This window comes from Xiphophorus maculatus, chromosome 21, assembly GCF_002775205.1.
Source record: "Xiphophorus maculatus strain JP 163 A chromosome 21, X_maculatus-5.0-male, whole genome shotgun sequence".
NCBI classification, from domain to species: domain Eukaryota; kingdom Metazoa; phylum Chordata; class Actinopteri; order Cyprinodontiformes; family Poeciliidae; genus Xiphophorus; species Xiphophorus maculatus.
The window spans coordinates 22,482,403-22,503,938 of NC_036463.1; the positions used below are offsets into that span (position 1 = coordinate 22,482,403).

The 21,536-nt window shown below is 39.0% G+C and overlaps 1 protein-coding gene across 1 annotated transcript; it reads right to left on the reverse strand.

Moving 5' to 3' along the window:
• Positions 1 to 1,404: 1,404 nt before the first annotated feature.
• LOC111606177 lies at positions 1,405 to 7,319 on the reverse strand. Its single transcript, XM_023325992.1, has 5 exons — positions 7,249 to 7,319; positions 3,779 to 3,991; positions 2,654 to 3,703; positions 2,384 to 2,552; positions 1,405 to 2,303 (listed from the first exon to the last, which is right to left on the reverse strand). The coding sequence occupies exons 2-5, from the start codon at positions 3,987 to 3,989 to the stop codon at positions 2,168 to 2,170; spliced, it is 1,566 nt and encodes a 521-aa protein (XP_023181760.1). The 5' UTR covers positions 3,990 to 3,991; positions 7,249 to 7,319; the 3' UTR covers positions 1,405 to 2,167.
• Between the last annotated feature and the right edge of the window lie 14,217 nt (positions 7,320 to 21,536).

Sequence of the window (21,536 nt, forward strand, 5' to 3'; positions counted from 1 at the left end):
CATGGCTCAGAAACTACACATTTCTTTGTCAGTTGGTTAAAGTTAGCTAACTTCAGTTGAAACCGTGAAAGGGACTCACCTGTGATGTGTTGCCCTTCTCCTCCTGAACGTGCAAAAATAGCAGAAATTTGATTTCAAAGACAGTAGCAGCATCTTGACAAGGACCAGGCCTACTGGGCTCTCAGCACCCTAGTTAGCAACCTTAGTTAGCACAGTGACTTTACTGTGTTGAGTTCAGGACACCACTACAGGAACAGAGTTAAAAGAATCTTGCTGCTGATGCTGAAGGATCAAGCAGCAATGCAAACTAGATAATTATTTGTTTACATGACAAATAACAGTCTCCATTTACTGTAAACCCTACTATTTATCACAATTACAAAATGAAAAACTCTCTAGACCAGGGGTCCCCAAACTACGGCCTGCGTCATTTGGTCTGGCAATGCCGGATCTGGCCCGCCTCCTCATACCAGAGAGCATTCAGTGTATTTTTTCATATATTGTATTTTCTGGTTTGTGGATTTCTCTTCAACCACCAGGGGGCTCTTGAGCAGATGTTAAACTAACTTTCCCTCAAATATATACTAGTCAGTCCCAGTCACCGTTTCACTCACGGTTTTTTCCATTTCCATTCTGGGTAAAAATCTATCTAAAAGCGACCGCGAATGTGTCGTAGTCAGCAACCCCCCCCCCCCCCCCCCCCCCCGTCGACAATTTCAAAGACAGAACAGCCCCCCCGCCCCCCCCCCGCCGACAATAAGTTTCTAAGGTATCTTTCTCCAAAAACTAAGACCGGCCCCCGAGCAGAGAAAGGAACAGCTATGTGGCCCTCGCAGGAAAAAGTTTGGGGACCCCTGCTCTAGACTATTCTCTACTAATAGCACAATATTCAAAACCAAGTGTGGGATTTGTGAAACTTCAATGATGGGTGACTTTACAACTTGTATGATTTTGGATAACACTAGAATTGTTCTTTATTGAAGTTTCACAAATCAGATAAAGGTTTTACAAATCCCACACTTGGTTTTAAATATTCTGATATGAGTTGAGAATAATCTAGTCCAGATTTGAAGAGTCTAGGTGTTGTAGTTTTTTAGCTAGAGTAAATTAAAGATGCTGATTGCAGTGAAAAATTAGGTGGAATTGCCCTTTAGCCATTTCCCAAATTGGAAGCAGCAATTGGAAACCAACTTCAGCTTCATTCAAGCAAGAGGGGCTAACATACAGTTCTCTTAATGTTAATGATCAAATGCTCTCATAAATGATGGTGGCGTTGGCTGTAGGAGTTTGCTTTGCAATCGGTGGATCGCCAGATCGATGCCTGGTCTACTGCTGAGATTTCAGTTTGGTGTATTAAAGGCATTATTAAAAAAGAAACCAAAATATCACACCAGCATTCTGTTCTTTGTAAAAAATTATTTTGCAGTCTTGTTTACGCTTTTACATTGTAGATCTAAACATCAGCAAAATTTGTAATTTTGGCTGATTGCTACTGTTAAGTTTAGGGTAATTAACTGCTGGCAATATTACAATTTTTTAAGAACTTTACAATTACTTATATTTTTACACTATATTTCTGTATTTTCTACATTCGTGACTGTCACAATTATTTAGGATATATGTTTATTCAGTTATGATAATGCCATGTATTTTCTACGGCAGTATAATGCTGTGAATATTCTGGTCAGTAACTGCTGGCATTTTACAATTTTTTACCGTAAATTTACTGACTTACAGTGCAATTTTGTATGGGTTTCAATGATTGTCATATTTATTGATAGCCAAAAGAATCATTAGTTGCAGTCCTGGCTGAGATATTAATGGAGCATCTAAATTAAATGAATCTACAATTTTAAAATAAATAATACAAGTCACTCTTCTCTCATTTTACTGAACTAAAGGAACAGCCTCTCACAATGATGGAAACAAAAGTAGCTGTTGTCTTGAACTTGTCTACATATTCAGGCATTTATAATTACCGCAAAACATACAGCAAGCCTGTTAAAATAAATTCAATAGATCCTAAAACTAAGAAATATGAAAACTAAATGTAAATTCTATCCATCCAGATTGCAAACCATATTCTTGCAGTGAAATTTGTATTCTGCTCTATAAGTGGTGTGTAAGAAATCAGAATTTACATTTCTGCTGGACTATTATGTCCATTTTAATATGTCCCTCTCCATTCATGATCTGCGATTTCAGAGATTAGGGTAAGGACCCTTGGGTTCACTGACACGTTCTTCTTATTCTTCTTGGTTTCAACTTTTGTCCCCCGGTCTGGATTGATGTTTAGGAAGCACCTATTCAATACATGAAAATCAACCACTGTAATGAAATATGACTTCATCTAAATGAGGGAAGGAAAACAAAAGAATATTACCTCTGAATGAAATCAAGTGTGGAGGCCAGATGAGTCGGATAATGAATGTTGAAGCAAAAGTAACTTGCTAACATTAGACATATAGCGGATGTGAAGGTTGGTATTTGGTCATTCACAACATTGCCGTCAATGCCAAGCATAAAATTCTTGGAAGTATAACAGGAGGTTCCTGACAAAAAATATTCCAGAAAACAATTAGTCTTATACAAACTTTAACCAGTGTAATATTTCTTTCTTAAAATTACTCAGTGAATATTCATATTTACTTACCACATACAATCAAGCATGGTGTGACAGGCAAGTTGTCCACTTTTACTTCTCCTGCTAGGCATGTCTCATCTACATAGTGGAAGAGGGTTTCCTCTTTGTCATTGAAATGAGACAGAAGGAGGAGGACAAGATCTTTCAACTCTTTAGAGCAGCCCTGGACCTGTCCTCTCAGAATATCCAGGTTTCGGACAGTTTGAAGAACTCGTTTAATTTTGTGGGCCGAGACAGTCCTTAAGTAGTCCAGAAGTCTTTTACCCTTTTTTTCGAGATTTTTATGGAAAGTCTCTAGTAGATTTACTCCAGTAAGCTCCTGGAAGTGGATCGTCATACCAATTTCCTGAAACAGGAAGGGCCACTCCTTCACCATAATTTGTAGGTCTTTTCCCTGGTTTATTTCTTTCCTTTGAGTGTAGTAGGTTCTCTGCATAAGATCTCTTATCTCGTCCGAATTTAAGTTATTTTCTTCACTTAGCATTTTCAATTTGACTTTTTTCTCTTTCTGTGTCTCTGCTGTCTCCTGGATTGGCATGACTTCCATGTCCCACTTTATACAACCGTAAATGTCCTGAACAGCTGCATTTTGCTCTGGTGGGACTGTGCCATCTTCATCTAACATGTTTTTACGCTTCCTTATTTTTGGTTTTGAAACCCGTCTCAAATTTTCTATACGATTTTGTAGTTGCTTGACGAGTGAATAATACCCTGGGCCCACTATATCACCTTCAATAATATCTTGGAGTGAAAGTGGATATTTTGCTATCAATTTTTTCGCCACTTCTGTGGTTTCTTGCTTGCGAGGAGAAGCACACACCTCCATCATTGAAGCAACAACAATCCGAATCATTTCTCTTCGAAGGTGGGGTTTCGGCCTTGCCTCATTCTCAAAACACTCAATCAAGTTCTCTGGAAACCTGTTCCAAGGAATTTGAAAAGTGTCAACCCAATCTACTGGCGTGGAATGTATAGAAAATGAAGAGGCAGACGATGTGCTGGTTGTAGAAGGAGATGACAACGACAGAGATGGCTCACTGGAAATTCCACTGGTCTGTGCTATATGATAAAAGGTATATAGTAATGAACAAAAGGTAAAGATAGGCTGCTATATCTCTGTAATAATGTACCTACTGGTTTGTTTCGAAGCTTTCAGTAACTTCCTTGCTTGAATTGGTGTTAGTACAGATCTCAGATCATTTTCATTAATATACTGAAAATCTTCATTGGTCTCCACCCCCAAAGATTCTAGTGTGTCCTCCAAAGTCTGTAGAGTTGAGACTGGGAGATCTGCCAACCCCTCATAAATAACCCTGCGTGTGAGGCTTCGGGAGTCATCATCCATATCTGAGAACAAAACAGTTAAAGAACTCCAGTTAACACAAAAATAACAACCTAAGACTTCTTCCAAAACATCATTAGTATGGCGGTGTCCAAACCTTCTGTCCTAAGGTGCAAAATATTGAAGTTGAAAGAAGTGAAGGGCCAAAGAAAAAAAGTGATAGAAAAAAAGAGGCTAAAAAGAAAAACTAATCAGTTTTTCTTACTCAACTGAGAAAAAGTGATCCACTATGGACATTTTAAAGGTCTCCAAAATTGAATAAATTCATTCAAAGTAAATCTGGGTGCAGCAGGGCTTGCTGGATACATGTGGTCCTCACAAGAGAATGCAAAAAGTTTTGATACTTTAAACTTTTAAATGTGTAGGCAATGTTTTGTGGTAATAGTTAATGTTTTCTGCATTCATTTTGCCTTAATTAAAACTAAAGACTCCATCAGTCATGCTGGATTAGTAAAACTGTTTCATTAGGGGATTATCGTCATTGGCAAAAGATAAAAGAAAAGAAAAACAGTCAAAAGGCTGCAAATGGGTCCTGGACTTAACTTTTCAAAACCCCGGTTTAATGTGACAGCACACTGTGTTTCAGTGGAACCATTTTGTTTCCATTCTTTATGTAAGATGGTAATGGATAGAAATCTATCAAGTCACAGATGTTTAGACACTGCATCTTTTCATCATCTTTCCTAACAGAGTACATGTGATACTCGGGAAGGAATTCTGCTATATACACCGAGACCAGAACATGGACAGTTTCATTATTTATCAATATAAGCTGTAGTTCACCAAACTCCACTGCCTCCATGCTCCCTGTTACAAGAAATTGGCCTTTTTTGTAAGACGTTCCCTTGTAGAGTATTTCAAATGAGACATTTGTGTTGGTCTCAGTGAAGTCAAACTGCCTAACTGCATCTTGAATTGATTTACTGTATAATGTTGAGTAAAAAGGAGAACCAGACTTAATCTGTAAGATAGTCTGACCGCTTTGGCCTGCTGAAACATAAGCCTGCAACATCTGATGTCTTTCAGAGAGGGTGAGGCAGAGATTTTTGAAATTCTTCAAATGTCTAGCACACCTCTTGAAATAACTGTGCTTACTTTCAAAACGCATTGTCCATAGTCTAATCAAGGGTCCAAATTTTATAATCAGAGCTGGATAGTGGCGTAAATAATGGTGCTTTGGTTTTAGATTACATTGTGGGAAAAGCGCTTTTCTTGTCTCCAAATACTCTTGAATAACAACGTCAAGATATGCAATCTGAGCCAAAGAAATTTTCTGAGCACATATCAACTCTACAGTATCTTTCAGCTGGAGAGTCAACTGCCACACATCATCTGCTGTATCTTGTACTTTGTCGCCAATAATGAGGGGCAACAGCCTTAGAAGGTTCCAGTTCTGCGTAGCCTGTCCTGAGAGCTTTGCTGCGTTATAAGTGACTTCACACGGCTTCGAGGAGGCATCAGAGTCACAATATTTGAACTGTTTAATGCGCCTGTTCAAAGTGGAGTAAGTGAACCATCCCTTTTTCTTAATTAAATATTTCAGGTACAATGCCAGGTCATAAGATACAATTCCCTCAAAGAGGTCATGACCTAGACAAGGAGGTAAACCTGGAAGACAGACATGAAAGTATTTCAAAGAATTAAATATTGACCTGAACTTTACACCTTCTACGTCCGGTTCCTCAGCTGTCTGGAGTTCATCAAGAGCAGAGTTGTACCTCTCAATAGTGCGGAGTGGTCCACACACATTTGGGTCCTCACCCTGAAATTCTGATCGGGTTATTAAGCAGTATCTGCAGAAATGCTGTGTGCGACTGAAATTTTCAGAGAACCCACCAATGCAATGTGAGCCTAGATTATCTCCAGCAATGCAAAATACAGTTCCTTTAACTACCGTTTCATCAACCATTACAATCCCATTTTCCTCCAACAGCCTCAGGTCTTCTAGTAACTCAGAAAGAACTTTAGAATGCCCAAATTCCTTGAAATCTTTTTCCTTGCACAATAAAACCAGTGACATGTGGTCTGTGTCAGACCGTACATGAAGTGGCAAGTTGGCAACAGACACATACACGGCTAATATCTTATGTCTCGTCTTTGCTGAGCCTAAAGGATTAACCACTTCAAATGCATCTTGGTACAGTATTAGCTTGAGACATGATGGATTCTCCACAAAAAAGTTGTTGAATTTGTATATCTGACCATCATTAATGTCACTTAAAATGTCTGAAGGAGACTCAGACGTGTGCTGCCTTGATTTCTTCCACAGATCAGACTCCAACAAACATTTCAAAGTCTTCCTCAGAGGAACATAGTAGGCAAACCTATCTGTTCTGTTTTCATCTCTTCCTAAAAATATTTTCTTAGGCTCAACATAGTTGAAGTTTTTTTTGAAGGTTTGCACTCTTGAGTGTGCTGTCCTCATCGGCCCAGTATGGCATATAGAGAATAGATCAGATCCCTTGACAGACTCACAAATGTTGGTGATGTCTTCATCTGATAATGGTGTCTCATTTTTTAGCAGTGACCAAAGTTTGCTCAAACAGTATGTCTGGCCCAACTCGTGTATATTTTGTATCTCCTCAACAATATTCTGGATGGTTGAAGCTGGTAATAGAAACTGCCCTTGCAATTTCAAGTAAAATAGAGAGACATTTCTAAAAAAAAGATCACTGAAATCCTCAGTAATATCATTATCACTTTCATTTGGAGCTGTCTGTAAAATAATCTCATTTCCTTGCGACTCGATGTTATCTGGATCATTGTGAACAGATAATGACTGAGAACCAGAACATTTGTATGAGTCATGGATATTATCTGCAAGATCTCTGTGTTTCCGGGAAATGTGGGCAGTAAACGAGGACTTCACATGAAAAACTTTTTTGCATCCTCTGAAAGGACAATTCACAACACGCCCTTCCACAATATGATGCTTCAAGTGAGCTATTAGAGCCTTAGTAGTTTGACACTGGTGGTCACACAATGCCAACGAGCATTTAAAGTCGGTAACAACCGTTCCGACGCTACTAGGACCAGAGGTGTTGTGTTTCCGATAAAAATGAGCCTTCAACGCTTCATAACGCAAGAACGTGTCTTTGCAACCAGCAGCAGCGCATTTAAATAAACATCGCGGCTCATTTCGATGTAGCTTACAATGAAGTAAATAAAGTCTTAATGTTTTAGCCAAATTGCCACAGAAATTGCAAGTAAACATTTCCTTTGTAGATTAGTAAATTAGGGTTTAATCGGAGCAGGTCCTTACCTGGAAACGGCACGGGGCAGAACCTGAGAGGTGTCTTATTCCCTTTGAGTACGACAGAGAGCAGCGGTTTTCTGCTCCGGAAGTGGCAGAAACGTGATTTATCTCTTATATATTTATTTATTTAATAGGTTATTTCAATATGCTGTGCTATTTTAACTTTTAATAATATGTATTTCATTTCGTAATAAAAATAAAATGAAATATATTTTAATTATTTTTTTCAGCACTGTTAACTTGCGTTTGGAACATGCGCACTTCACAAAAGACCCCGTTTAAGAAAGTGGGAGGGGTGGAAATTCTAAGGAAGTTAATAAGGGTAAACACAGTTGCGCAACCACACATTTTTCAGGTGGACGCGAAAACATAAATCGGCGCCCCACCCCCGTCAGAGGAAGGAGCGCTGTCTTGGGGGGCGGGGTGAAGGAGCGATGCTCACTCGCTCAACCCCCCCAGCCCCGAGGCAACGATACGTTCTCATTGTATGAAGAGGGTTACAATTAGATGTTTTGGAATTCTCGGGCTATTATATTTTCAAATCTTATTGTTTTTCACCAGTTTTTTTCCGTTTTATCTATAATTTCAGCCCTCACACCAGTCATTAATACAAGGACATTTGTGCTGCACTTCACTTTAATGCCAACAGGATCCTGTCAGGTGCTAATGTACAGGAGATGTGCCAAGTAGTTGGATCTGAATCTTTCACTCGAGTTGAAGGAAAATAGCACACTGGTGCTTGTCTGCACTTCTCCTTCAGAATACCTGGGTTCGATCGTCGGCACGTGGTCAAGATTAAATCTCTTCTGTTTTTGTCCTATGTTCTTGGTATTAAAGACAACTACGTCCTTATGTAAATTATATTCCGGACCTTTTTAGACAAGAGACCTCCCACCGTCAGACTGCATCATAACTAAACCGCAGTTAACATATCAAGCAACTTGGGTAATCGATTGCAACCGCTGTCCCGCTTGTGCTTAAATACTCAACAGAAAATGGAGAACTCTGTGTTTATGTAAGGATTGACGGTACATGTAAATTCTGTTAGTGGTGTAATATTTACGCACGATTTGATTGTTTTGAACGACACATTTTCATGGACACTAGGACTCAAGTCTCAGTGAGTGTAATGCTCTTCACACACTGTAGCTGCTATTATTCTATTTCTTTTTATTTAATCGGCGAATGAACAAAACACTGCGTATGGTCCTTACTCTGTTTATAAAACATGTCATGGGGACACATGAAGATGAGTGGGGAGGAGCGATCTTGTACGGGTGACGTCACTCAGAAACGATTCTCTGTTAGCCTAAACATGCAGTACCCTTGCGGTGGCTCAGAAGTAACACACAACAGAGAAGGTTCTTGACGCTGTAGTCACAGGTTCGAGTTTAGGTCTCACCACCCAAGATGCATGTCTTCACCCTCCCTCATTACCATTTACTGGTCCTATCAGACCACGTTCAATGAACGGTCACTAGAGCTTCTATTTATCTTAGAAATGTTGACTAGAACAGGATTCCCGAGGTAGGGAGTCGAAAGATGAAAATCATTGTGATGTGACCCCTGACAGATATGGACAGTGGCGCAAAAAGTGGGTATGCAGTGTATGCAACGCATAGGGGCGCAGCATCCACCTGAATAATGTGCAGTTGCGCCACTGGGTATGGAGAACCTTATGAGTAAAAAGAGAAAGCTTGAATGAATAACTATGAATAAATATATTAATATTTCCCAATAAATGATTAAATAATGAAAGCAATTATTTTGCTAAGCAACTGTGTTGCATTGTTTTAAAATGCTTATGATTGAGTCACCCTATAACTATTTACTAAATACAATATATAGATTTATAAGCAGAACATTTTGAGAACCCCTGCACTACAAGTCAATAGAAGAGAGTAATATATTTTAAGATGTATTTGTAGAAATCAATTATTGTAATGTAGTTCTATGCAACATTTTGCTGATTAACTTCAACAAACTTTGTAATTTGGGAAATTAGTACCATTGATTATTAATTACTGGTAAAGAATACAATTTTTCTATGGATTTTACCATTTCTATTATTTTTACAATCCTTTTTTTTATTGCTCATGACTGTCAACAATTCATGATATATATGTGTATTGACTTACGGTAGTTCCATGTAATTTCTACGGTAATGCAATGTTTTTGGATACGACGGTCAAAAACTGTTGGTCTTTTACCATTTCTTACCATAAATTTACTGCCTTTCTTTGCAGTTTCGACTTACGGTAGTTCCATGTAATTTCTACGGTAATGCAATGTTTTTGGGTACGACGGTCAAAAACTGTTGGTCTTTTACCATTTCTTACCGTAAATTTACTGACTTTCTTTGCAGTTTCGACTTACGGTAGTTCCATGTAATTTCTACGGTAATGCAATGTTTTTGGATACGACGGTCAAAAACTGTTGGTTTTTTACAGTTTTTTACCGTAAATTTACTGACTTTTTTTACAGTGTAGCAGGTGTCAGTATTCAGTGATGCAGCATCGACACAGTATCAATACAGTTTTGCTATGGGTAAAAACGATACATGACGCCTCATTTACCCATCACTACTGTACAGTGTATGCTTAACACACATCTAAATGTAAAAACTCAATGCAAGTTCTCACTACGAGTAACAGGAATGTATTTTCTATTATTTGATGTGATTTTCTACTGATCTAACCAGAAGAAGTTGGATTTGAAAGAAGTCTCAGTCTTCTCTTCCTCCAGGTCTTTGTTTTGAAAGATGTGATGTAATAAAAAACAAGCATTTTCTTGTTTGATGCACTGTGACAGCAGCAGCTGTGGAACCAGAGTACACATAAGAGCACTGATGTAATGTAGTCAAAGTAAACTTGATGTCCATACAAACAGACTGCTTGTTCATGTGCTTTTAACTTCCGAGAGGCCTTGTATTTCTCCCTCCTCGTCTGGACTCCTTCCACACTGCAGAGCTCCCTAATTGTTTTAGTAAATTCCAGCGATGCCTTTAAATGTTTTCTTTTATATTTTCCTGCCCTTTAAGTGAGACTTTGTCCTCATGAGGATGGTGGTGAGTGACGATGAAAAAAACGATTTTATAAAAGAGAAAGGTTGATGTTGCTGAAAGGTGACAGTTTCCCTGATGTTATGTTGGTAGGGATTAAAGCGCTCACTTCATTTCTTTCATGCCAGAAGTGAAGGGAGATGGAGACAAATAAATGTTTTAACGCAAGTTAGAAAGAATCCACGGAGAACATTTAATCTGTCAGTTTTTAAATTAATGTGAGCGTTTTATTTTTCTGTTTTTAATTCAATCAAATATTTGCACTTTAAAAGAAGTGCTATTTATATAGTCTTCATCTAATTTGTTTTAAGTTTTAAGGTAATTTAGATGATTAATCACACTTTTTTGAAACACTTCCAACTCTTAATTGCATACTTAAACATTGATGCTGGGACTGCATTAATTTGAGTCAATTTATGCAAGTAAAAGTCAGCCTGACAATTCCATCTTTCCTCCTGCAAGTTTAGGCTGATTCCAGCTTCACTTCTTAACTACTCTTTGCTCTGTTTTTCTCCACTCCCCAGGATGATTCCAGTGCCGTCTTTTCTTAAACTTCAACAAAACAGAAAGAAAGCAGGACCACTGTCGTCCTTTGTGAATCTATTGTTTTGTTGTGGTTTAGAAATGTTTTTGAATTTCTCTTACTTTTGGATTAAAATGTCAAAGAATTCTCTACAAGGCTGTGATATTTATACATCAGTGGATTAAGTCCATTGATGAATAATTGTACAATTGGCTTTGTTAAATGTTTACATGGAGCTGGACCGCTTAGAAGACGAGGAAACCTTAATGTTTTTACACTGGTTCAGTGTGGACAACTATTAGCACACTGATGATGGTAACATCCTTGTTTTGTAACATTACATTGCAGGTTAGACATACTTATTTCTGAATAATCTGAAAGGAGAATCATGCTCTAATACAACATTGTTAGCTTCTGTTCTTTAGTTGTTCTTTCATAGTGTTCAAAATGCATTATTTTGTGTCGCTTACATAAAATCTCTCTAAAATACATTTAAGTTTGTGACAGTAATGTGACGAAGATGGGATATGAATATATCTGCAATCATTGCACAATCTTATCTACAGAGCAATATGAATTTGGAAAAAATATTCATAACATGCAGCTTTCATGGGCAGGCCAACACCTGGTCTGTCATCAGACCAGGTACGATGATGAATCAACTTTAAGTTTATAAACCACCAAATCCTAAAGTAACATATTCATCACATTTTACAGCTTAATTTCTCTCACCACTCTAAGGATTGATTTCTACTCAACCAGTGGAATCCAGACAGTCTGAAGACTCTTTGATATCTAAATCTGTTTGATGATCTAAAACACTAGAGTGTGACAAAAAAGTTAAAAATGTCTGTCTGCCTCTGGAAATATTCAAATGTTTACAATAAAAAGACATGATAAATCAAACAATAAATTCAATCTAGAAAGCATTCATACATTTTCAGCAGAAGCCATACAGAGAACATGATGATGGAAAAAGACGAGCACAGAAAATGTTGGTCTATGGTAAAGTAGTTTTAGTACATATCAGGTTTGCTGACATATTAATTATGCATCACAATAAAAACAACTTCTTTATGTATGTAAAAAGCCTATTTTTCATCTAGGAAGATGATTTGAGTGTAAATATTTTCCTACTGATCCTCACACAAACTCAGCTGATTAAAGTCACTGCTACTTACTAATGCTGGTGTTTACTCCAGCCTTCTCTCCATAATGAAGACACACTAGATAATTAATGAGTGACCTTCACACACTTTAGTCTAAAAGCACATTTCTAACAAGAACAAACTTGTTTTCAGTTTGTTGTTCTACAGTGAGGGTGTTTTTGTTGCAATAGCTTTCATACTATTTTACTTTATCATCTTAATGCTTATAGAAAAGACCTTGGAGCCTTTCTCTATTGGTCACTGGGGAAGAGGTGGGGACCACCCTGGACAGGACACTTGTCCACCACAGAGACACACAGGACAGACAACCATGTATGCAATGTAATGGCAGAGAGAGAAGGGGAAGACATGCAGCAAAGTTCCCAGGGTTGGGAATCAAAGCCTGGATGGCCACGATAATGACTAACAGCCTCTTTATATGGAACTACATCAACACCAAGCACCGCCCCAATGTTGTTAGTCTGTTAAATGCACCAGTCCCTCCTGCTGCCACTGGACGTTGGAATGGTGGACTTGGTAGTAAGATTTTATGTTTAGCTTATCAAACAACAGAAATTGTTCAGAAGATATTTAATTTCAGTTCCGGGTTCAACACGTCTCCTAAAGAAAATCTATAAAAAATTTAAAAAATCCATGATTAGTTGTTAATTATGATCACCATAGTTACCTCACATTTGGGATGAAGTACCTGCTATACTGGTTTCCACCAACAAACCAGGATTTCAAAATGAAAATGACATACTGGGGTCCAGTGACGTGCAGTGAGGTTTATAGCTGGTGAGGCACTGACTTAATCATAATCATGTTTACAAATATAGACCCCCTGAATGTTATTGTTTACATGAGGAAATTCCGCACATGCTGACAAAAGCTGGAGGACAAAAAGATTATTCTTTTACATGTCATGCATAGCCGTTCTGCCGCCGTAGAATAATCAAACTTAGACATGTACATTATTAATTTTGTGCTGTGCGCCACAGCAAAGGGAAAGGGAAAAACCATTAAAACACAACTCAAAACCACATCTTTCTCGCTCTCTGAATCAGCGCAACTACGTGCAGACTTGTTGCCATATCAACTGACGCCACAAAAAAAAACACTCAGATATTTCCTACACAAAGAGCAGAACATTCAGTCTGTTGCCGTAGTATGATTATAGGCTTAATGTTTATTTTGCAAAATACGTGATTGGTGTGGTAAGAGGAGAAAACTATAAATATATTGCTGCACTTGACTTTACTGCATGGCTAGCTCGCTGTTACTGTATCTTACTCTGAAGTTGTGGAGTCACAATTTCTGGGATCATGAGCGCCCCCTGTCATGACGCAAGAGAACTTGCTGCCTCACCTCAAATCTGTTCTCTGCCGTTTCTGATTGTTCCTCGGCACACAAAACACGTTACACACACGTTGACAAAAAGCACTGTACATTATAAGCTAAATTATGGAAAATCAGCTCATATATTAAAGGTTTTTTAACCATTTTATTGGTGACATACAGACAGGAGGAGCATGCTCTCATAGAATGGCAGCCAGTGCAGTTAGCGAGAGGTTACGCAATCTCAGGTGAGGCTCAGTTTGCTGCTGCCTCACCGGCTTTGCTTCCGAGCATTTGAATAGAAAATTGCGAAAATTCTGCGATTTTGAAGAAAATATTATCAGAATTGGTTAAGCTAAATGAAAAATAGGTACTTTGTAGTACAAACTACAGGGTGAAAATAGCAATATACCGTAAATTATTTTATCATTATATATTCTTTTTCCATGATGACAGGCAGAGCCTCACCTGCCTCCTATGACCCCACATCACTGCTGGGGTCTCCCCTGTATGTTGACTTTAATAGACAGGATTCAATAGTAACATCCGCCTCTTTGAATATACCTCAGTATGCATTAGTAGGCACAGTAGAAATTGGCTTTGAACTACCACAGAAAAAAAAATCCACTTTTTTCCTCATTTCCATACTTGGGGATACAGCCAATCAGCGCGAAAGAAAATAGATGACGCTCCTGGATTGGTTGCTTTGTCAGTGCCTATCACTTTGCATGTCATGTAGCATTGCACGTTACTGACATCACTGCCCCCAAACACATGCACCTTCATACAAAGGAGTCAGTGTTTTGCCTAAGGACAGTGGGGAGAAGCTAGATCACATCCTAAATAACATACGACTGCTCTTCCCATTGCTTTATCCCACAGGTGTCAAACTCCAGTCCTCGAGGGCCGCAGTCCTGCAGTTTTTAGATGTGCCACAGCTACAAAACACTGAAATGAAATGACTTAATTACCTCCTCCTTTTGTAGATCAGTTCTCCCAGCCTTGCTAATGACCTAATTATTCTATTCAGGTGTGGTGCAGCAGAGGCACATCTAAAAGTTGCAGGACAGCGGCCCTCGAGGACTGGAGTTTGACACCCCTGCTTTATCCCATTAAGACAGAAACATGTCCTCAGAGTGACATGGCTCCTGGGGAAGCAAAATGCACGCAGGTAAGAGACAGTGGACCAAGCAACAAAGAGAAAAACAGAGCAGACTGGGTAGGAAATGTTTCTGTATGCACCAGTGGCCACAAGCAACAGCAGGAGATCACTGTTTGAAGTTATGAAACCAGAATAGCTTCTTTCCCAGAGGAACTCAAATGTCTTTACTAATACTGGTCGAGATGATGAGATTGAGCCAATGAAGAAGCATTGTGCCATGAATTACTGAAAGGGTGGGTCTGGTATAAAACAAAGTCCCTCATGTCCACTTTAGGTATGGTGGAAGTTCTATGATGTTGTGGGCATTTCCAGAGAGTGCACAGCATCATGGGATATCTGAATAACCAGGACATTTTTAATCATCAGGAGTTTTAAGTGGAAAATTATGTAGAACATTTTAGGTAATTCATTACAGAAAGAATTCACATGACACCACCTACACTTTATTCCAGGGCCGTCTCAGTCTCCACCTAAATCTCATAGAAAAGCTGTGGAGTAAGTTAAAGTGAAGAGAGAGGACTCAGGAGAATACTGCTCAAACTTAGCTGCAAGATAGACCCCAGGTGTTGGTCAGACAGATGAAGACGTACCTTCACACAAGGTGAAGTTACAATTAAACGTTAACAGTCTATGAAGCTCAATTTACTTTAATGTTTTCTAAATGCTTCATACATCATGTGACCCTTTTTTTCCTGTTAAATCAGATGCCAATCAGATCTTGTGTCTTGGCCTTTCCTCTTGAATATGCCAAATTTCTACAAAAATATATGAACATTCTGAGCCAGCTTTGGTTCATTATGAACCGAATGATTTGAGAACCCATATTTATGTACGCAACATGGAAGAGGTTAAGGGCTTTTTCACACCTGATGGTCTGGTTGTCTCAGTTAGATTTGGGAACAATGTTGAAAAGTTTGCTCAATTTTCCATTGGTGCAGTTTTCTTTCACACTGCACTGTGTCAAACAAAAAAAAAAACCTTTGAAAAACCTGTTCATCCCCTCGCCTGGGGTGGTGCTGCATCAAAAACCACAGAAGGAAACAACACAAAAACCTCTGAAGAAGACACTGAGTGCAACTTCATTCTTCATGAAATGTGAACGACAATGGAGCATCAGCTTTTAGCGGTTGGATAATTTCTCTTTTGTCTTTGGTAAAAGAAACACGAGGCATTTCTCCCACTAGAACCAGATTGGCATTTATTTTGGTTATCTACCCAGAATGCTCTGTGCAATTGTTTGCTTTTTTCTTTGGTAGCTCTCTCCAGTCCACCTGGCGTTCACATATGCATTCAAAGTGCAGCAAAATTCACTCCAACCAAAGCAAGACGCAGGCTTTTAGGCAGACCAAAATTCACTTTTATGGTCTGCTTCAGAATTCAATTATTCACTTCTCCACAAACAAGCCAAACTTTCTAGACAAACAAACTAGAGTTGGATTACAGTGTACTACACGGGGCTGGTGTAAATGTGCCCCAGTATATTTTAACATTCTTTTTGTTCCATTAAAATGGAAATATCAGCTTATGTTTCTTAAAGGTGTTGTCAGTTTGCATTTGTACTGCTACAACCTAATGACGGGAGCTGAATCTCAAGAAAAAGTTTTTCATTTCTCACTTTGTGAATCTGATTCATCTGATACTCAGAACCACTTAATATTTAAGAGAAATATGAATGTTCAATTTTGTGTGCACACAGCTTTGTGTACTGTTGTTTCACTTTTGTATCTTCTATTTTGAGGGACATCTATATACACTTTCAAGGTCCAAACATTTCTGGTTAAGGAAAAACATTTGAATCAATACTTATATCCATTTGGACCTTGTTGGATTGGAAAGACCAGTACTAACTATTTAGTGTGATCATAGACATTTGGTTATGTAGTAAAAACAACAAAAAAAAGAAAGTATAACAGGGAGACATGTTCAGTGAAAAAAAAGAGTTTTCTGTTGGAATCATCTAAAAACAATGAGATAGCATTTGGTTCTATGTTTCACAAAGACCCTTTACTTAAATCAATTTACTTTAGTCCACCACAGTCTGACTCTAATAAATTAGTGTTTGTAGTCCTACTTCTCCCAAAAGCAATAAAAAGTGTAAAAACACCCAAAAAGTAATAACAATTTGATTAGAAGACATTGAGAGAAGCAACTATCAGCTTTCCACCAACCTGTGAAGAGAATGGAGTGGTAATGCTTCTCAGCAGATCAAAAATCGATATTATAATATAAACTCAGACGGTGTTTCTTTTTTTTACTCTGTGAGACTTAAATTGACCTCAGTGCAGATCCACACTGTATGAGACGAGAAAATCATCCTGATATTGAACATTTTCTTTCATCTCAAAGAGTCTAATATTGGATTGATGAGGTTGGAATAAATTTGACTGTGAGCAGATGTATCAAGTGTGTCTGTAAAATACAACAAAACACTGGTGGGGTGTTCAGACGCAGGTGACATGCAAAACTAGTTTAGTGTCTATTCTGGTGTTTGGTTGTTCCTGAAATGCAGGATTCCACCAGAGGGCAGAGCTGAGGCAGGAGCTGCAGGTCCTGCCTGGAGAACTGTTCCCAGCAGGGGGCGCCGGTACCTCGGGTTTTTCTCTATTGCTTCAGTTTTATTCTACCTTTCCCCTCATGTTTACTAGTGAAAAATTCCTTGATTGGACTGAATTCTATTCAGATTAAATAAACCAAATGTAATAACTAATCCAATAATGGCGTGTTTACATGTTACATGTATTTGTTCAGAACAGTAGCACTGATATATCCTGGTAAAAACCAGCTTCTTGTCTGGACTCTCAACTTTTGAGAAACGATTACTTCCTGGAGGCGTGATCTCTGCGGAAGCTTTACATGTTACCCAATCGCTAGAACAAATGGCCATGACATGTGTCATGGCCATTTGTTTGACGCTGTGAAAAACCATCTTTCACTCCAAAGAGTGAAGTGGCGATCCGAATGAAGCAGCTGTTAATATTACCTCAACATCTGGACTGATCGCTTCGTTCCCTCCCTCCGATGCTATTGCTTAAACTACAGGCAGATAACAGAAAATCAATGTCACCTTTCACACTTCTTTTGTTCACTGATTGGCCCGGTAGAAATTATACCACAGGAAATCACTTCAATGGCAGAAAGGCCAGACAGAGCTGAGAAGGGAGATGAGAATTGAGGGGAATAGTGTAGGAAGGCGATGGCCAGGCTAGTGCTGAAATGAGCAGAGTTGTAAAATTTTCCCAAAAAATACACAAAAATACAAGTGGTTCTTCCAGCAAAAAAACAATAACAATATAGATTGTGGCAGACATGCAATATCAATAGTAAGTACGTTGAAAACAATGTTAATACTGGGGCCCACTCTCTGTGTATGGCATGGGCCCCATAAACAGAGCCCTCAGGCCTCCATCTGCCCATCACAGGTTTGAATCCCAGCCTTCTCACAACCCGCTTTGCTTCACTATGAGATGAAGCAACTTTTTAAAAAAATATCATCACTAAATGTGATGAAAGAGGACACACTGCTAGATTAACACAACAACTGATTCTTATGTGCAACTCATTAAGCCAGTAAATGCACATGACCCTTCCTTTCCTTTCTCCTTTCCTTTCTCCTCTGGTCATGGTAAGACAGAAGATGTCCTTGAGTTGTTTGAAGCTTTGATTAACTCTGTGACACTACCAGGATGATAAAAAACAGCTAAGAACATCATTGTCAAGGACATTTGAGGTAGTTTACAACTATCAAAGCACGTTTTTATAACCTGGAAAGAATATGTCATGGTCTATGAGCTTTCAGAATCAGCTTTATTGGCCAAGTTTGTGTGTACAAACCAAGAGTTTGACTTGGGTTTCAGTGCTGCCTTATATGGACATAAAGCATAAACATATAAACCTTAGAGGAAATAGAAGAAAGGATAACAAGGAAATGTATGTGTACTTCTATATGAATTAAGAAGAAAGACAACAAGAATTCTAGGTTGCAGAGGTATAAATATGTTTATTTTATTTCGTAGTAGCAGATCGCTCAGGCTGTATGTTGTTTGTTGTGTTGTCCCTGTGGTGGCTGTTTTGTTTTGTTTTTAATAGCATGGACCTGAAAATAAAAGTTAGAATATTCCTTCCACATCCTCTGTAAAATTTGTAAAATTCTGGTGTATTTGGGAGAATTGTATTAACTCAGCTTTTATTTAATTATCAGCACATTTGTGAGGCACATGAAATTCCTATTCCATCTGGTATAAGCATTGTTCATACATACCAGCGAGTCATCTTTAGAGCCTCTATTCTTATCTTTTTAATTGTATCTGTAAACTGTTTCATTGTGTTGTGTATGGACTGTGTTGTTATGAAACTAACCTGTTAGCTTCTTGGTAATAGGGTAGAAATTAGGATGGTGAGAGCGGAACAAACATTTCTGGAGTAACTGGCAGTCAGAACAGTGAGTGAAGGTCAGAGGGCACAAAGACTTCAGAGAAACTTAGAGAAGGGTCATCTGCTTTTCCAAATCCAGTCCAATCAGCTGAATTTGTAACAGGTGAACTCCATGTAAGTTGTAGAAACATCACTGTAAGGAACAGTGAAAGCAGCTCAATTACTTCTGTGAATGTGACTTCTTGTTTTTCTGTTTTTAATAAATTTGCACAACAGTGGACCACCTCAGGAGGAGAATTCTTTGTTTCCCTGTTGGTCACCAGTTTATGTTCCGGGGCTCTCTGGTTTTCTTGGTGGGGTTTTTCCTGTGCGCCTTTTCCACCTCTTACCACCAGATGGCGACAGGTTCCGGTTGGAGTGCGATGGTGTCATCATCATCCTCAGATGTCGTCGATTACCCTCATCAGCGGAGCATACTTTAGGAGTAGGCCACCAGTCCAGCGTAGCCTGAGTGTTTGCCAGTCACGGTACCTCTGAGCCCCCTTGAGCCCTGTCTCTGTGTTCCTCGTTGCCATGAGCTTTCCTGTGATTCTCTTTGTGTTTCTCTGTTGCCTTCAGTGATCCCTTTTGACACTCTGGACCCGCTGACTAGATCCTGGCCGTTTTCCTGGTTTCAGAACCTCCCTCGTGACGCCGTGGAAAGTACCCACTGGTTGCCCGAGTTCCCAGACTCACCTCTCCGTTGTTTGCAAGTATCTCCTGGATTCCACGGCTGGCGGCCGAACCACTCCTCTGTGTCTCCGTTGCACCCGAGCCTACCTGTCTGTTCTCCGCCACACTCCTCCATTGTTCTTTCCATCTTCCCACGACCCCTGAACTCACCAGTCTGCTCTTTCCTCCCGCAGTGAACCACTGCTGCCCGTTACCGTTGATTCCCTGGACCAGACCACCTTGACACATTCTGATAATTGTGTGATCTTAATAAATCACTTAAACTGATTTCTACTCTCCTGTCTTGTGTTCTGCATGTGGGCTAGAAAACTTGAACCCATCATGACACAGTTACTAGCCTGTAGTTGTGGAACAGGTTCCCATCCAACCCCTGTATGACTTTGCTGTGCTCTGTGGCATCAGTGACCATAAGATTTTGTCTCTCTTCAGGTTGCAGCACAAGCTGTCATCTTCAATTCTATTCTGAAACAGAAAGTTATTGTTTTCATGCTGAACCTAGAAGCTGAAGACATTGAGGTTTTATCAGCAGTAATCACAGTATCTGGCTGTTACCCACATATAGTATAATATGTTGGACTTTGATTGACAGTAGAAATTAATAAATGATGATTTTGTACCTTGAATTTTTAACAAAGATCAGATGAAACTCGAGACGTGTTTTCTCATCCCTTGGAGCTCAACAATATATGTGTTTTTTTTTAATCTGTCATGTTCTATGTTTTTCTGTGTATTTATTTTGAGTTTTCTGTGTCTCTGCGCCTCTGTGTTGAATTGTTCTCCCCTCAATTACTCCCAGGTGTTTCTCGTTCCCTAATTACCCTCCTGTGTATTTAGTGTCACCTGTGTGTCTTTGTCGAGTCCTCGTCTCTTTTGGCGTCTAGTCTGTCAGTCCGTCGTCTCGTCAGTTGTTTAACGGTTGCTACCGGCATCGAGCCCTGGCTTCCGCTCGGCCGTGCTGCCCGTTTATACTGGATCATGTTGGACTGTGTTGCACTGGACATTCATCATTAAAATAATTTACTCACTTCAACTTGGGTCTACAGCGTCTGCCTCACCACTCAACCACACCGCACTTTATGACATAATCAGGTAATAAAAACAGTAATAAATAAATAAATAAAAAATAGACATTTGTTTCCTCAGCATTAAAATGTGTAACATGTTTAATTCATTTTTGGTCTCAGTCTAACCAGCTTTTGTGTTACAGCCACTTTATGCTTCATGTACAGTTGATGTTCAATGGTATTCTTTCTGTTAGTGTGATTAGGTGTGTGACAAAAAAACCACATTCATATTGCAACTAGATCTTATTGCAACATTAACATCAAACCATTTTTTTGCATTTAATTTTATTAGTGTTTCTTCTGCCTCCTTCACCATGTAAACAGCCGATCAGATGGTCACGTATCTGATGTGCTTTTCCATCTCCTTTGTGTGAGGATTTTTTTTTTAAACGTAGTCTGTTATTATGCTTCTGTATTGACAGAATCGCACCACTGCTACTCATAGTCACAGTTTTTTACCATCTTAAAGAAGCCGTTTATTACCAGCGCGACCCAGTCATTTGTAATATAATGCTGATTTCAGGCTATAACACACTCTGTATGTAAAAGACAGAAAAACAAAAATAGACACTCTATATTCAAATCCCAAGGAAAGAGCCATTCTGCTTTTAAAATAAACAGGTAGAAGTATCCCGCTGATAGTTGCCCACCCGCTGTGCCTTTAAAAGCCTATCAATGCCTCCCCAGCAGCCTCATCTCATCCTGGTGTCATATTTTTGGCCCCGACGTAGCTGCCGAGAGCCATGTGGGAGGCTTTATGAGCTGTTTACATGTTCAGCTTGATGCATCTTGCTCATTGCAGATGAACTGTGTATTTTCTGTCTGCCAGAAATAGCATAAAAAATACAAACCTTTGAAATACTATCATATTATTCCTGCAAATGCTTTTTAAATG

What these genes read in the sequence shown, in the direction of transcription:
- LOC111606177 (XM_023325992.1), bottom strand. Translation starts at nt 3,989, where the DNA reads ATGGATGATGACTCCCGAAGCCTCACACGCAGGGTTATTTATGAGGGG. An exon ending in ACCATGCTTGATTGTATGTG is followed by an intron (nt 2,553 to 2,653) that starts GTAAGTAAATAT and finishes ATTTTTTGTCAG; the next exon opens with GAACCTCCTGTTATACTTCC. An exon ending in ACACTTGATTTCATTCAGAG is followed by an intron (nt 2,304 to 2,383) that starts GTAATATTCTTT and finishes TGTATTGAATAG; the next exon opens with GTGCTTCCTAAACATCAATC.